Source organism: Cyanistes caeruleus, chromosome 5, assembly GCF_971803275.1.
Source record: "Cyanistes caeruleus chromosome 5, bCyaCae1.hap1.1, whole genome shotgun sequence".
NCBI lineage: Eukaryota > Metazoa > Chordata > Aves > Passeriformes > Paridae > Cyanistes > Cyanistes caeruleus.
Window position 1 is genome coordinate 83,118,024 of NC_141705.1, and position 15,485 is coordinate 83,133,508.

The 15,485-nt window shown below is 59.9% G+C and overlaps 1 protein-coding gene across 1 annotated transcript; it reads right to left on the reverse strand.

The window, feature by feature from the left end:
• Positions 1–5,930: 5,930 nt before the first annotated feature.
• On the reverse strand, positions 5,931–15,151 carry LOC147653337 (extracellular matrix organizing protein FRAS1-like). Its single transcript, XM_086890455.1, has 16 exons — positions 15,141–15,151; positions 14,676–14,927; positions 13,815–14,158; positions 13,403–13,563; positions 12,877–13,024; positions 12,575–12,780; positions 11,988–12,119; positions 11,306–11,507; positions 10,485–10,682; positions 10,282–10,333; positions 10,054–10,153; positions 8,982–9,132; positions 8,570–8,677; positions 8,244–8,403; positions 7,793–7,914; positions 5,931–7,705 (listed from the first exon to the last, which is right to left on the reverse strand). The coding sequence occupies exons 1-16, from the start codon at positions 15,149–15,151 to the stop codon at positions 7,692–7,694; spliced, it is 2,361 nt and encodes a 786-aa protein (XP_086746581.1). The 3' UTR covers positions 5,931–7,691.
• Between the last annotated feature and the right edge of the window lie 334 nt (positions 15,152–15,485).

The following is a 15,485-nucleotide window of genomic DNA, read 5'->3' on the forward strand; positions in this document are numbered from 1 at the left end:
GCGCCGCCTCTCCGTCATCGAGGCGGCATCGGCCTCGGGTCCGGGATCGGTTCCGGGTCCGGGATGGCGGCGGCGATTCCCGCCGCGGAGCCCCCGTGTGGGCCCGGGACCCCGCAGGGCGCCCTCTGGCGGACGCGGAGCGCCCGGTGCGAGCGCGCCGCCCCCGGCGGCCCCGGGACAGCGGCACGAGGGGGGCGAGGCCAAGGAGGGGCGGGGCCGGCTCAGGGGCGGGGGCACGGAGCGCGTGCGCAGCTCGGGACAGCAGAGCGCGTGCGCGGCGCGGGGCCGCCTCAGGTGTGCGGGGCGGGGCCGGCACAGGTGCGAGGGGGGGGACCGAGGCCACTTAAACACCGGAAGGGCGGCGGCCGCCATTTTCTCCGGGAGGAGCCGGCTGCGGCCGCTCCGGTGAGGCGCTTCTCTCTTTTCTGCTTTTATCTCTCCTTCCTGCTTTTATCTCTCCTTCCTGCTTTTATCTCTTCTCTCTGTCTCTTCTCTCTCCTCTGCTTTTATCTCTCCTCTCTGCTTCTTTCTCCTCTCCGCTTTTATCTTTCCTCTCCGCTTTTATCTTTCCTCTCTGCTTTTACCTCTCCGCTTTTATCTCTCCTTTCTCTGCTTCTTTCTCCTCTCTGCTTCTTTCTCCTCTCTGCTTTTATCTCCTCTCTGCTTTTCTCTTCTTTCTGCTTTTCTCTCCTCTCCGCTTCGCTCCTTTCTCTGCTTTTATCTTTCCTTTCTCTGTTTTTCTCTCTCCTTTCTGCTTTTATCTCTCCTTTCTCAGCTTCTCTCCCCTGTCTCCTTCTCTGTTTTTCTCTCTCCTCTCTGCATTTGTCTCTCCTCTCTGCTTTTATCTCTCCTCTCTGTTTTTCTCTCCTCTCCTTCTCTCTCCCGTCTCCTTCTCTCCCCTCTCTGCTGTTCTCCCCCGTCTCCCCTCGCACCGCCCGCCCCCCCCTGCCCCCGCCTCTGTTCCTGCTCTGTTCCCTTACAAACCCTGACTCCTGTCTCTGTTCTTCCTTCTCCTTCTCCCTCCATCCTCCCGCCCGTCCCGACCCTGCAGCCTCCCGTTATCCTCGCCTGTGCCCGCTCTTACCCTCCCTGTCCCCCTTCTCCTTCCTCTCTCGTCCTTATCCTTTCCCTCTCTTCCTCATCCTCCTTCTCTCGTCCTTATCCTTTCACTCTCTTCCTCATCCTCCTTCTCTCTTCCTTATCATCCTTCTGTCGTCCTTATCCTTTCCCTCTCTTCCTCATCCTCCTTCTCTCGTCCTTATCCTTTCCCTCTCTTCCTTATCCTTTCCCTCTCTTCCTCATCCTCCTTCTCTCGTCCTTATCCTTTCCCTCTCTTCCTCATCCTCCTTCTCTCGTCCTTATCCTTTCCCTCTCTTCCTCATCCTCCTTCTCTCGTCCTTATCCTTTCCCTCTCTTCCTTATCCTTTCCCTCTCTTCCTCATCCTCCTTCTCTCGTCTTTATCCTTTCCCTCTCTTCCTTATCCTTTCCCTCTCTTCCTCATCCTCCTTCTCTCTTCCTCACCCTCCTTCTCTCGTCCTTATCCTCTTTCTCTCGTCCTTATCCTTTCCCTCTCTTCCTCATCCTCCTTCTCTTGTCCTTATCCTTTCACTCTCTTCCTCATCCTCCTTCTCTCTTCCTTATCATCCTTCTGTCGTCCTTATCCTTTCCCTCTCTTCCTCATCCTCCTTCTCTCGTCCTTATCCTTTCCCTCTCTTCCTTATCCTTTCCCTCTCTTCCTCATCCTCCTTCTCTCGTCCTTATCCTTTCCCTCTCTTCCTCATCCTCCTTCTCTCGTCCTTATCCTCCTTCTCTCGTCCTTATCCTTTCCCTCTCTTCCTCATCCTCCTTCTCTCGTCTTTATCCTTTCCCTCTCTTCCTTATCCTTTCCCTCTCTTCCTCATCCTTTCCCTCTCTCGTCCTTATCCTCCTTCTCTCTGTCCCTTTCTGTCTTCCCCCGCAGCCGCGGGGCTCGGGGCGCCGGATAATAAAGCCCCGAGGGCCGGAGCCGGCGCCCCCGGCGGGAATCCCCTCACGGGGCCGGAGCCCGCGGTGCGGGTCCCCCCACGCACAACACGGCCCCACACTGCCGGGTGTCCCCACATCACACTGGGGGCTCCCGGGGGACTTAGGGTGGGCCCCCTCCTCCGGAGGGGTCTGGGGTGGGGTAGCGAGGGTTGGGGGGCTGCGGGGGGGATTGGGATGGGGGGGTTTGGGAAGGGCCCCCTCGTTAGGAGGGGGTCCCGGGTGGGTTAGGGGGGGTTTAGGATGGGCCCCCTCCTCTGGAGGGGGTCCTGGGGGGGGTGGGGGGGTTTGGGAAGGGCCCCCTCGTTAGGAGGGGGTCCTGGGGTGGGTGGGGAGGGGGGTTTGGGAAGGGCCCCCTCGTTAGGAGGGGGTCCCGGGTGGGGGGTGGGTTAGGGAGGGCCCCCTCCGGAGGAGGGGGTCCCGGGGAGGGGCGGGGGGCGGGGCCCCCTCCGGAGGGGGGGGCCCGGGGTGGGGGGGGGCTGGGGGGCTCCGCCCCCTAAGCCCCTCCCACTTCGGGCCCTCCCCTCCGGAGGGGGCTCCGCCACCCGGCCCCTCCCCAGGACCCCCTCCTCCGGACCGGGGCCCGGGGGGGGAGGGGGGGCGGGGTGGGTGGGGGGGGCAGCAGGAGGGGTCACGTCACTCTGCACCACAATCGCACATTTGTGTCAAACAACAGCACTCCCCCACCTATTCCCCCCCACCCACCCCGCCCCCCCTCCCCCCCCCGGGCCCCGGTCCGGAGGAGGGGGTCCTGGGGACGGGCCGGGTGGCGGAGCCCCCTCCTGAGGGGAGGGCCCGAAGTGGGAGGGGCTTAGGGGGCGGAGCCCCCCAGCCCCCCCCACCCCGGGCCCCCCCCTCCGGAGGGGGCCCCGCCCCCCGCCCCTCCCCGGGACCCCCTCCTCCGGAGGGGGCCCTCCCTAACCCACCCCCCACCCGGGACCCCCTCCTAACGAGGGGGCCCTTCCCAAACCCCCCCCCCCCACCCCCCCCAGGACCCCCTCCAGAGGAGGGGGCCCACCCTAAACCCCCCCTAACCCTCCCCCCCCACCCGGGACCCCCTCCTAACGAGGGGGCCCTTCCCAAACCCCCCCATCCCAATCCCCCCCGCAGCCCCCCAACCCTCGCTACCCCACCCCAGACCCCTCTGGAGAAGGGGGCCCACCCTAAGCCCCCCGGGAGCCCCCAGTGTGATGTGGGGACACCCGGCAGTGTGGGGCCGTGTTGTGCGTGGGGGGACCCGCACCGCGGGCTCCGGCCCCGTGAGGGGATTCCCGCCGGGGGCGCCGGCTCCGGCCCTCGGGGCTTTATTATCCGGCGCCCCGAGCCCCGCGGCTGCGGGGGAATACAGAAAGGGACAGAGAGAAGGAGGATAAGGACGAGAGAGGGAAAGGATGAGGAAGAGAGGGAAAGGATAAGGAAGAGAGGGAAAGGATAAAGACGAGAGAAGGAGGATGAGGAAGAGAGGGAAAGGATAAGGAAGAGAGGGAAAGGATAAAGACGAGAGAAGGAGGATGAGGAAGAGAGGGAAAGGATGAGGAAGAGAGGAAAAGGATAAGGAAGAGAGGGAAAGGATAAGGACGAGAGAAGGATGATAAGGAAGAGAGAAGGAGGATGAGGAAGAGAGGGAAAGGATAAGGACGAGAGAAAGAGGATAAGGACGAGAGAAGGAGGATGAGGAAGAGAGGGAAAGGATAAGGACGAGAGAAGGAGGATGAGGAAGAGAGGGAAAGGATAAGGACGAGAGAAGGAGGATGAGGAAGAGAGGGAAAGGATAAGGACGAGAGAAGGAGGATGAGGAAGAGAGGGAAAGGATAAGGAAGAGAGGGAAAGGATAAGGACGAGAGAAGGAGGATGAGGAAGAGAGGGAAAGGATAAGGACGACAGAAGGATGATAAGGAAGAGAGAAGGAGGATGAGGAAGAGAGTGAAAGGATAAGGACGAGAGAAGGAGGATGAGGAAGAGAGGGAAAGGATAAGGACGAGAGAGGAAGGAGAAGGGGGACAGGGAGGGTAAGAGCGGGCACAGGCGAGGATAACGGGAGGCTGCAGGGTCGGGACGGGCGGGAGGATGGAGGGAGAAGGAGAAGGAAGAACAGAGACAGGAGTCAGGGTTTGTAAGGGAACAGAGCAGGAACAGAGGCGGGGGCAGGGGGGGGCGGGCGGTGCGAGGGGAGACGGGGGAGAACAGCAGAGAGGGGAGAGAAGGAGACGGGAGAGAGAAGGAGAGGAGAGAAAAACAGAGAGGAGAGATAAAAGCAGAGAGGAGAGACAAATGCAGAGAGGAGAGAGAAAAACAGAGAAGGAGACAGGGGAGAGAAGCTGAGAAAGGAGAGATAAAAGCAGAAAGGAGAGAGAAAAACAGAGAAAGGAAAGATAAAAGCAGAGAAAGGAGCGAAGCGGAGAGGAGAGAAAAGCAGAAAGAAGAGAAAAGCAGAGAGGAGATAAAAGCAGAGAGGAGAAAGAAGCAGAGAGGAGAAAGAAGCAGAGAAAGGAGAGATAAAAGCGGAGAGGTAAAAGCAGAGAGGAAAGATAAAAGCGGAGAGGAAAGATAAAAGCGGAGAGGAGAAAGAAGCAGAGAGGAGAGATAAAAGCAGAGGAGAGAGAAGAGACAGAGAGAAGAGATAAAAGCAGGAAGGAGAGATAAAAGCAGGAAGGAGAGATAAAAGCAGAAAAGAGAGAAGCGCCTCACCGGAGCGGCCGCAGCCGGCTCCTCCCGGAGAAAATGGCGGCCGCCGCCCTTCCGGTGTTTAAGTGGCCTCGGTCCCCCCCCTCGCACCTGTGCCGGCCCCGCCCCGCACACCTGAGGCGGCCCCGCGCCGCGCACGCGCTCTGCTGTCCCGAGCTGCGCACGCGCTCCGTGCCCCCGCCCCTGAGCCGGCCCCGCCCCTCCTTGGCCTCGCCCCCCTCGTGCCGCTGTCCCGGGGCCGCCGGGGGCGGCGCGCTCGCACCGGGCGCTCCGCGTCCGCCAGAGGGCGCCCTGCGGGGTCCCGGGCCCACACGGGGGCTCCGCGGCGGGAATCGCCGCCGCCATCCCGGACCCGGAACCGATCCCGGACCCGAGGCCGATGCCGCCTCGATGACGGAGAGGCGGCGCCGCCCGAGGGACCCCCCGGCAGTTCCCAGGCGCGCTCGGGCTGTGCCCCGTGGCCCCGCTCCTCATGCGGCCCCGCCCCCCGTGCCGCCGGCCCGGGACTCTCGCTCGGCGCCGGGCGAGCCCCGGCCCGGGGGCTGCTCCCGGCGGGCTCCGCTCCGAGCCCTGCGCGCTGCGGCGGGGCCGCGGCTCGGGACGGGGTCTGCCGCGGGGCAGAGTCCTGCCGGTGTCCGCCGGCGGAGCGGTGCCGCCTCTCCCCCGGCCGGCCCCGGGTGGCGGGTCTCGGGGGCGGCGGAGCACGGCCGGATTGGGGTTGAGACAAGGCCGGGGGGACTGGGCACTCCCTCGCCGGGACTCGACTCCCCCCTCCTGCCGCGATGCCGGGACGGGGCTGACCGAAAGCGGGTGACGGAGCCCACAGCCGGAGCCGGGATGCGGGGGTTCGGGTCCTGCGGGTGTCCGCCCTGCGGTCCCGGGCGGTGCCGCCTCTCCCCCGTGGGGCGGATCGGGCTCGGTCCCGGGCTCGGCATCGCGGCGGGAGGGCGGCGCCGGCTGCGGGAGCGCTGCGGGTCCCGGTTCGGACGCGGCGCCCCCGCCTGGGCCCGGCCGGTCCCGCAGCCCCGGAGCGCTCCCGGCCCGGGCCCCCCGCTCCGCCGGCCCCGAGGCCGCGGCGGGGCCCGAGCCGAGCTGGGCGCCCGCGTCTCCCTCCTTCCCTTCCCCGGCGCAGCAGCTCCGTGGGGCTCCGGCCCGCCGCGCCCCAGGGGAATGAGGGAGACCGGCGGGGCGGCGCAAGAAGGGACACCCCGATCACAGCGGGTTTTGTATTTTAGCTTTACTCTCTTCCGGAGGCCAACGAGGAACCCGGCTGCTCCTCGGCTGGCTCACGGGGGTGGCAGATGCCTTCGCCACCCTGCCCAGTTAAGCCCGGGAGAGCTGGAGCAGCACGGAGGAAGGGCGGCGGTGCAGTCGCTAAGACGGGAGCAGGGGGAATTGACAGCTGCCCCTCCTCACCAGACTAAAAAAATACCCGTATGACTTGCAAGTGCACCTGCTTCACTTCCCTGGCCCTGGCCCTGGCAGAGGCCGCCGCTGTCCCTCGGTGGATGAAGGTTCCTGACGGTGCAGCAGCGGCCGCCCGCCGCCTTCGGGGCGCCCCGGGGCAGCTCCACCTCGCTGTTCAAGGGGAGCTCCTCGGGAGCACGCACCACCCAGCGAGGTGTCCTGCCTTTGCAATGGCATTAATTCCTTCAGGAACACGAATAAAGTGTTTTTAAAGAGCTTTCTCATGAGTGCCTCAGGGGAAAAAAAAATGAAATTACGGGACTAACATCCTCATCTTCATTTCTTGTATCAGAGGTGAAGTGTGAAGGCCCAGAGTCTACAATTCACCAAGTGTTCGGGAGGTCCTGGACAGAGGAGTCCATTTTGGGCTACCAAAAGCACTGGGTACTCCATACCTGGTAGAGAGCATCCACCTTGAGAGTAAATCCATCAACTCCGGGCATGCTGCTCACCGAGTGGAACTCGGACAGCTGGGAAGCAAAGTGGGCAGAGTCAAAAGGCACAGCGTGGAAATACTTACCCGTCACTTCTGTCTGGTTTCGGTGCTGGAAAGTCAGAGAAGTGTGGTGAGGGATGCTGTCTGCTTTCCCAAGGGAGGCTGGAAGCCAGAGCCCCACCAAACACCTGTGTCAGGGATCTAGTCCGAATGCCCCATCTCCACACGTACACGTGGGCACCGATTGAGGAACACACTCAAAGGGTGGGGGAAAACTGATCTGGTGTTCACAGCTGGCAGCAGCAGCAGCAGCAGCAGCACAAAACATCCCCCACGGGCTCCCTTCCTCATCCCTTTGCAGCCACCGCCTGCCGGTTGCCAGAGCAAATCCCAAACGGGAAGAAGCAGGAGCAGAGCACTCACCAGGAGGAGGAATCGGTGCTTCAGGTACTTGTGGGGCTGGATGCAGCCGTACTGGGGCCCCTGGTTGTAGACGGTGCCCGTGGGGTCGAAGAGGGGCACGTGGCCAGCCCTGCCTGTGCACAGGTAGACCTTCTCCAGCTGCAGCTTGTAAGCGGCGTTGAGGTTTTGTTCGGGGGGCCAGAGCACGCGCCCGTACAGGATCTGCCCGGGGGGAGGTCGGGACAAAGAGGGGCAGGTGAAATTTCCCAAGCAGGAAAACGCTGCCAGAGCCAAGTGTCCGTGTTCAGAAGGGTTGGGGTTGTTTGGGAAGGGCTCGGTGTGTGGGAGTGACAAAACGCGGTGCCAGAGCACGCTGTTCTTTCACAGGGCTGTAAGATGTCAATTACTGCTGTAGAAGAGGCAAAGCTACACGTGGGTTCTGCCCTTTCCTCTCCAGGGAATGGAAGCTGTGAAAGCAGAAATGCTGGGCACAGGCAGAAGAGGAGAGGTAAATCCTACCCTTGGATAAAGCCCCCTTGTAATCCATTTCTGCCAGAGACCTTTCCGATTTGGTGGGGTCCATTAGAAAAACCTTCTCGTTGTTACAGAGCTGAAACTCTGTGTTCAGGGAGTAAACAACTGGAAGTGGGCGGTTTGTCTGCCGGAAGGCGATCGGGATCAAAAACCTGCAACTGGGACAAGGAAGGAAACAAAGGGGAGATGAGGTTTGGACGGGTGTGCACCCCAAAGGGGCCGAGCCTGCCCTCCTGCCCTCTTACCGCTCGGGAGCGTGAGCCGGGCAGGGCAGGGCAGGGGCTTGGCTCCAGGCTCTGCCCACGGCGGCGTGGGCTGCACCGTGCAGGGCATCAGGAAGATGGTGTATCCTCCAGAGTAATCCTTCCTGGGAACAGACAGAAGACCCTGCAGCCACCAAGCACAGCTCAAAGCTCTTCACCCAGGGCAGCACCTCTCCCTTGCCCCAGCAATGTCATCCAGCAGTCCCCGAGGGACAAGTGTGACTCTGGGATCAGTCTATCCACAGGCCGCACTGCTGGAAACATTCCTTTCCAAGAGGCTGAGCTGATTTTTCTCGCAGTACAACGGTGCTCCAGCTCTGACCAAGCTCCTGAGCATTCCGTGCTATTGCTGGCGTGGCTGCTGGAGGGGTGCCAGGGAGAACGTGGTGCTGTGGGGGAAGCTGCTGGAGGGGACTGCACCCCCAGCCCTCACCTGTTGTAGGAGCTGGTTGCTCTCCAGAGCTGGTAGGGAGAATCAAAAGTCTGAGCGCTCCACAGCAGCTGCAGGGCAAATTCGATGCCTCCCAGGTGCTCTGGAGTTACCAAAGAGGACCTGACACCTGGCAGGCTGTGGTGCTCCATGACAAACAGCCCTGGGGGAGGACAAGGAGGTGACGGGAGGCAGAGCGCGGAGAGGCCCCACCTCGCAGGGGCAGAGGGGCTCCCGGCGGGGACGGGGACTCGTTCCGCTGCCTGTGCCGTCAGAGCAGAGCTCTGTGTGACCCTGCTCTGTGTCCCTGCCAGGATCGCTGCCCTCACCTCTGAACTTGGCCTGCGTCTTGAACTCGATGACCGGCCGGCCGTCCTCGCGGATGTAGATGGGGATTATCTGCAGGCAGGCCGAGAGCGCGCTGTCCGTCTGGATCCCTGCAAGGACAGCAAGCGCCACTGGGAGCCCACACAGCACCCTCGCTCTCCTCTGCTGGGCTCTGCCAGCCCCAGAAGCGCTTGGGACACCTCCACAAGGCAGGGTTCAGCTGGGATCAGCCTCCAGTGAGCCAGCTGCACGCTCCCTCCGTCAGCCACCGGCTGCCTAAGCCCCCCGCAAGCACAGAGGAAGGCAATATTCCGAGTTCCCCGCTCCCTCAGGACTCTGGGGGCAGTGCAGGAGCTAAGGGGAAAACATGAAGGAACCACTTCTTCCATAGCCCTTGGAGCGCCTCAGGCTCACCTGTCCTCCAGAGAACGGTGTCGTAGAAGAAGGAGAACTCCATCTCGCTGCGGTGCTCCGGGGAAGCCCAGCCCCTCGGTGCCGTCACACAGATGTAGGACACGTAGAGAGGGACGTGGACTGTCAGGAAGGACTGAGCAGAGTCCCTTACCTGGCAATAAAACCCCAGAAAGGGGGTTATGCGCCTTGCAGTGAAGTCAGAGGTGACTCTGGACGTTCTTTACGTGCAGGTACCTCAGACAAACCGGCGTTGTAATGCGGGGGCAGTGCTAAGGCTCCCTGGGACCATGGGACAAAGGAACTCTGGGCACAATTTCACCTCAAAACCCCCCTGATTTCCAAGGCTGTGAATTAAAAATGAGCAATTCTGCTTGCTCAGGCCTCCCAGAGCTCTCCATTTATTATCTGCAGAGTGCAGCTGTACTTTGCAGGCCCTGGAGAATTCGGGGAGATGTTCCAGCCTGGCTGGGGCCAGGCTCCACATGCTCCACTGGGCAGTTTCTCCGGCCAGGCGGCTCCTCTGGGTTTGTGCAAACAATTGGAGCTATAAAAGGAAACTTCAGGAACTAGTTCCAGGCTGGCAGGAATTAAGAGAGATGATGCTGGTCCAAGCAATTTAATGGGAGAGCCTGGGGGAGATGGAGTGGGCTGCACGTGGATAACGCAGCCAGGAGAGGACAGTGAGACACCCCAAACAGGGAAAGCCACTCGTTTCTAGAGGAACATTTTTGGCTTCTGGTCTCTTAATTAGGGAATGAGCCAAAATATCCCATGTTGTGGAGCATGGCCTGAGCCGCCTCTGCTCATTTCTATTGGCCGAGAACACAGTCAAACTTATAAAAGGGAGCCCAGCTGAGAACGTTTTGTATTTCCAGTACGGCCCTACATTAAAAGAAACCAGTATTTTCCTGGCACTCTGAAGATTTAGAGAATAAAATAAATGGAAAATGAATGAAATGGAAAATAAATGAAATAAATGAAAAGCACCCAGGCCTCCCAGCTAGTCCCAAATCCAATGAGATTTTTAGGCCAGAATCTCCGCAGCCCCACCGGTGCCTCCCCGCCCGCGTACCCTGTGGTTGACGCTGGTGAAGGGCGTGTTGTCCGTGATGGTCTCGAAAGGCCAGCGGGCTTCCGTTCCCGTCCGTGGGGGCGGCCACTTCCCAGCTGAACTGTATGGAAGACTGGTTGATCCCGGCCTCGCCGCAGCGCTCCTTCATCGGGGCGTACTTGGGGACGTGAAGGTCACAGGGAGTGACACAGACGAGGGGGTAGCCTGGGGAGGGGGATTTCTTCGCACCCTCCTTGGTCACTTCTTCCACGCGGTCGTAGTGACCAGCCACGGTGACCACCTGTGGGAAACCAGAGGGCAGCACTCAGCTGGAGCCGAGGGAAAGGGTGGAAAAAGCCATCCTCGCCTCCCACGTTGCCACGGCAGCCCCACTTTCTATTTCCCAAATCCCACTGCGGTTTCCACTCTGTGCTTGAAGGGCACCAACTCACATCCACTCACCACGGGAGGTGCTGGGAGAATCGGGCTCCCCGCTGCCTCCTGATCCAAAATAGTCACTGTGGCAGTGCTGCTGTCTCCTAGAACTGCTTCCACAGGATCATCTGGGCCCAGCACCAGAGAAAAGGACTCGTGCCACTCCCGGTCTTCGTTGGACATGATCTCCACCTTAAACATGATGTGGGCCACGCCTGAGGGAGCGAGTACAAGAAAAACAGAGAGAAGTGGATTCATCACCAGAGACTGCTCTGAAGTTCTCATCCGGACCCTGCTCCCAGCTGTGACCACGGAGACATTAGGATAAAATACGCATTATAAATTTTATTTCCACTCATTGCTGCTAATAATTTACCCAGAGGAGCCCACTATAAACATAAAACTCCAGCTATGACAACTGATCCAATCGATCCGGTGATAGATTTACTAGCAGATGCCATCTGAGGATTAATAGCGACTGTCTTGTAGTAGCTGCCTGAAGGAAAAATCTGGGATGCAAAGCACATTCCCATCCCTCGTCTTCCTCACACCAGTGTGCAGAGCCATTTGGTGAGGGCTTCTTGGTCCAGCAACGTGGTCTGAGGTGTTCACAGGCCTATGTTCCTTCAGGAGGACTTGACTCTGCCAAGTGCCAGCGCTTCCTCCTCTGCTCTGATCAGCCTTCCTTTAAACACATCAGCTAATTTTGAGTAACAACATTACAGCAAACTTCATGCTTTTCCAGTGGCTTTTCCCAAACCTCCTGGAAGTCCCTGGCGCGCACAAAACGTCCCTGGTCGCATCCCCACCTCAGACCCTCCCCGCCAGGCCCCTTCACCTGGGCTGAACTTGAGCATCCAACTCTTGGGGTAGTAATCCACGCCGGCCTGTGCCGAGCCGTCGCGGGCGCTGCAGCGCACCTTGGAGGTTCTGTTCTGGTCACCTCTGCGGATCACCGGGATGTTCAGCACAGCCACTCCCTCCGGGCCCGGCGGCTCCCGGCACCTGGTACGCGGCCTCTTCGAACTCGATGCTGGGGGCTGCAGGCACAGCAGGGAGGGGAAAAGCTCCGGGTTTGCACCCCTGACTGGCTCAGCTCAGCTCCTTTCAGACTCGTCTACACGCCTTCGGAGCGAGGGGCTCCTCAAAGCAGGGGCCAAAAAGGCTTGGGTGTGACTTAGGGCAGAACTTAACGAGGGCATTGGGTTACAGAGGATGGCAAATGATTCTCCCATCCCTGGCATCCCTCTTCTCCCCCCACAGATCTCTCCAGGCTGTGATGCTGTGGAGGGAGAGGAACATCTCCCAGGGGAAGCACAGCAACTTCCAGCAATGGAAACAGGAGAGGTGGTGCGTCTGAGCTCTCTTAGCCAAGCCCTCCCTTCAGCCCAGCACAGGGCTGTGACCACGGCACCGAAGGCATTCACTGCAGCCCTGGGACTGTGCCGACTCCCTGGGAAGCAGCAGGACATCCTTGCAGAGCAGCCTCACTCACCATCTTCCTCATTGGTGACAGTTACGGTTGCCACGTCCATCTTCCCAACCCGAGCTCCGCTCCAATGGTTTCCAAGGGGGCTACTCAGATAGACCTGGAACTGCTCTTCTGGTTCGAAGGCAGAGTCATCACTGATGTGGACGCTGCAGTTCTTCACCTACAGCCAAGTGAAGAGGAGAAAGCAGCGCACACTGATACATCTGATAAAGCCCCGTAAAGGCCAGGCTGTGCCTCACTATCCAGGGTTGCTGTCCATCCTGGAAGAAACCCTTCTATTTTTAGGGCTGCTACTTCAGTGTGGACAAAGCACAGCCTGTTACAGGAGGAGACACATCAGCAAAGACATCTCTTTCCACAATCCCACAGCTCTCTGTAGAACAACCCTGAGTCCTCCTGATGCATCACATTTACATTTCATAACGTAACCAGTTTCATCATGAAACGCACAGCCCCTTCAGAGTGGCTCACGCTGCTAGGACAAGAATCTGTGCCACCTGAAACCAGCCTGGACAACTCTGCCAGCTCCCTCTGACGACAGAGAGCCGAGGAGGAGACGTGAACCTCTCTCCCAGCACCGGTTCTTCGCTCCCCCACGAGGCAGGTCCAGCTCACCTTCTCCCCTTTGAAGAAGGTGACGCGAGACTCCTCTGCATCCCTCCTCTCCGCGAAGTCCTCCGTGACCTGCGCCGTCTGGCTCCGCGTGTAGCACCTGACGGAGGACTCGTAGCTCAGGTCCCCCGTGCGGAAGATGGGGATGTGCAGGGTCCCTTCCTTCTCCTTGGCCGTGTAGGTGTCCTTGGTGAACTGCATGCTGGGCACTGCAGAGGGGCAGAAACAGAGCCCAGCAGAGCTGAGGATCCTCAGGGAGCCAAGGGGCCAGAACAGAGCAGATAGAGCTGCCAGGGGTAACTTACCGTCTTGGAAAATGTCGTTAATGGCCACGACAGCCTGGAACGGCTTTGCCAGCTCGGCTCCGTAGGGGGAGCTGAGGTAAACAACAAATGTCTCCAGCCCTTCTATCACTGGGTACTGAGCATCGTCCAGGATTGTCAGGGGGCAGAACTGGGAGGAAAGTGGAATTCCTGCTGTTAGACGTATAAAGCTTTCATCCCTCTCAGCACTCACATCTGGCAGTCTAGTGTAAAGCCATTATGTCACTGGGTTTTCTGAATCCATTAATCAATGCAAAGAACGTTCTACGTGAATCCAGCTTATCATTTCAGAGAACAGGGCAGCCATCCTTATCATGGAAGAGGTGGCACGGCCAAATCTCTCCTGGCTGGAGTGCTGATGGGATGGGAGTCTGTGCTTAGCAGACTCATTAACAGTTCTCAAGTGGCCCAGCGAGGATATTCAAAACAAATGCTAGATATGCACAGAAACACAAGACAAGTGTCACCAGGCAAAGCAGACCCAGCAGGAATCCAAGTGGCTCCTCACCTCTTCTGTCTTGCCTGGCCTGAACTCTATTTTTCTGGAGCTGGGGACATAATCAACTCCCGGGCTGGCCGAGGGCGGGTCTGACGTCCGAGTGGCACACCACACCGACGTGGGCGTGGAGAGGTCGGGTCCCTGCCGGAGCACTGGGATCTCAATGTGTCCTGCAGCAGCACGTGCACATGAGAGAGAACAAACTGAGAGAGCACAAACTGAGAGAGCAGCCACGTTCCACAAACCCCTGCCTTGCCCTGCAGCACTGCTCCTGCCCCCAGGCTCCCCCTGGGCACACAGGGAACCAGAGCCCATCCGCACATCTCTGAAGTTCTGCTGTGCCCCGAATCGCTCCTTCTGGCACCTCCTGGTGGTGAAAGCTTCTACAGTGAGCATCCCAACACGACCACCTGCTCCTCACCTGCAGCCTCGCTGACAGTAAAGGTGGCATTCCCCAGGAACAGCGTGGAGGCGTCGTTGGGACCGGCGATGACCGCGTTGGCTGAAGCCCGGCTGCCGATGCGGGCGCTGTTCGAGGTGTCGGCCAGCACCACCTCAAACTCCTCTTCCTCTTCATATTCGCTGTCGTCGATCAGAGTGACATCACAGGTCACCAGGGTGACACCTGGCCCCAAAATGAGGCGGCTCTCATCCGACAGCCCCCGGGACTTGAAGTCGGAGCCGGATTCCAGCACGTGAAGGCTGCTGCCCTTGGCCGATTGGGGGACGGTGTAGCAGATGCAGACACGGTGCTGCTGGCATCCCCTAGGAAGCAACAGGGAAACTCCATAGATCTGTGGAAATACTTTTAATCTGTTTGCTGGAGATACTGGTCACTTAAAAAATAAAGCAGCATTCGGAAAAGAGGGCGAGGAATGAAAAAGAACACCGTCCCTGCTCCTGAACTTGCATGGCAGCTGGCTTAGACATGACTTCCAGGCATGCTCCTAAATCCACACTCAGAAAACCGGTGGCACTTGCCTATTAACATGCAGCCCAGTGACAGGGTCCACATAAAACACTGTCTAGGTCACAGAGAAGCAGCAAACAAATACAAGGGTTTGCTCCTGCTGGGAGCTGAAACAAATCCAAACCCAAGAAGCTTTAACAGCAGAGACAGGAACAAACACACTGCGTGTAGCTTGACGTTTCACAGTCGTGCCACATAACATCGGAGAAGACCCCAAAACCACAAGCAGGCACAGCCCAAGGGCTCGCTCTCTGTCACGAGGGTTCCCCCATGGCCCTCCCATGGGGCTCAGCATGTCCTGCCCAGCCCGACCCACCTTTCCTTTGCACGGGAGCCGAGAGCAAGCCGGCGCTCTCGCTGACGTGGAAGGCGTTCCCGTCAAACTGCAGCGTGGGCTCGTCCTCGGGGTCCGCGACGGTGACGGTGGCCCGGGTGACGTTCCCCAGCAGGGCGTAGGCCGGCATGCTGAGCTCTACGGAAAAGCTCTCCGTGCCCTCGAACACGTCGTCGTCGTTGATGGTGACGGTGGCAGGCCTTGGTGTCCTCCCGCTCCTCGAACTGCACCTGGAAGGCAGAAATCCGGCTGCTGTCCTTGGACCGGGCTCTGGAGCTTCCCGTCCTTCCCGTCTCACCCTGCTCTGAGGCGTTCCCTCTTCTGACAGCAAATAACTCGCGTGACTTTAGGAATAAAACACACCCTCCTCGGTGTTTTTAGCACTTTTTGTCTGTTCTTTCCTCCAGGCTCTGTGTGAGGCAGGTGTGGTCGGGCCCACCCACCTGCCCCGCATACTCCACGTAGTCCTGCTCCCCGGGCCGTGATGCGGCTCCAGCGGTGGCCGTTCCCTGCTCGGTGCGGCACAGGACAATGCTGTACCGGTTGAGGTTCCCCACCCGCCTCACGGCGACGCTGACGGAGCCGGCGCTCTCCCTGACCTCGTAGCTGGAAAAAGGGATCGAGCACACACAGGTAACGGGCTGGGGAGCAAACCCCGTGCGGGGCTGCGGGGGTGAGCGTGGCCTCCCTGGGAGATCCGAGGAACAATAACAACCGGGGACTTGGGCGCGGGGCAGCTGCTCCACGCTTTAGGCCCCTCTCCTCACTGACAGAATTGCCTTCCCATG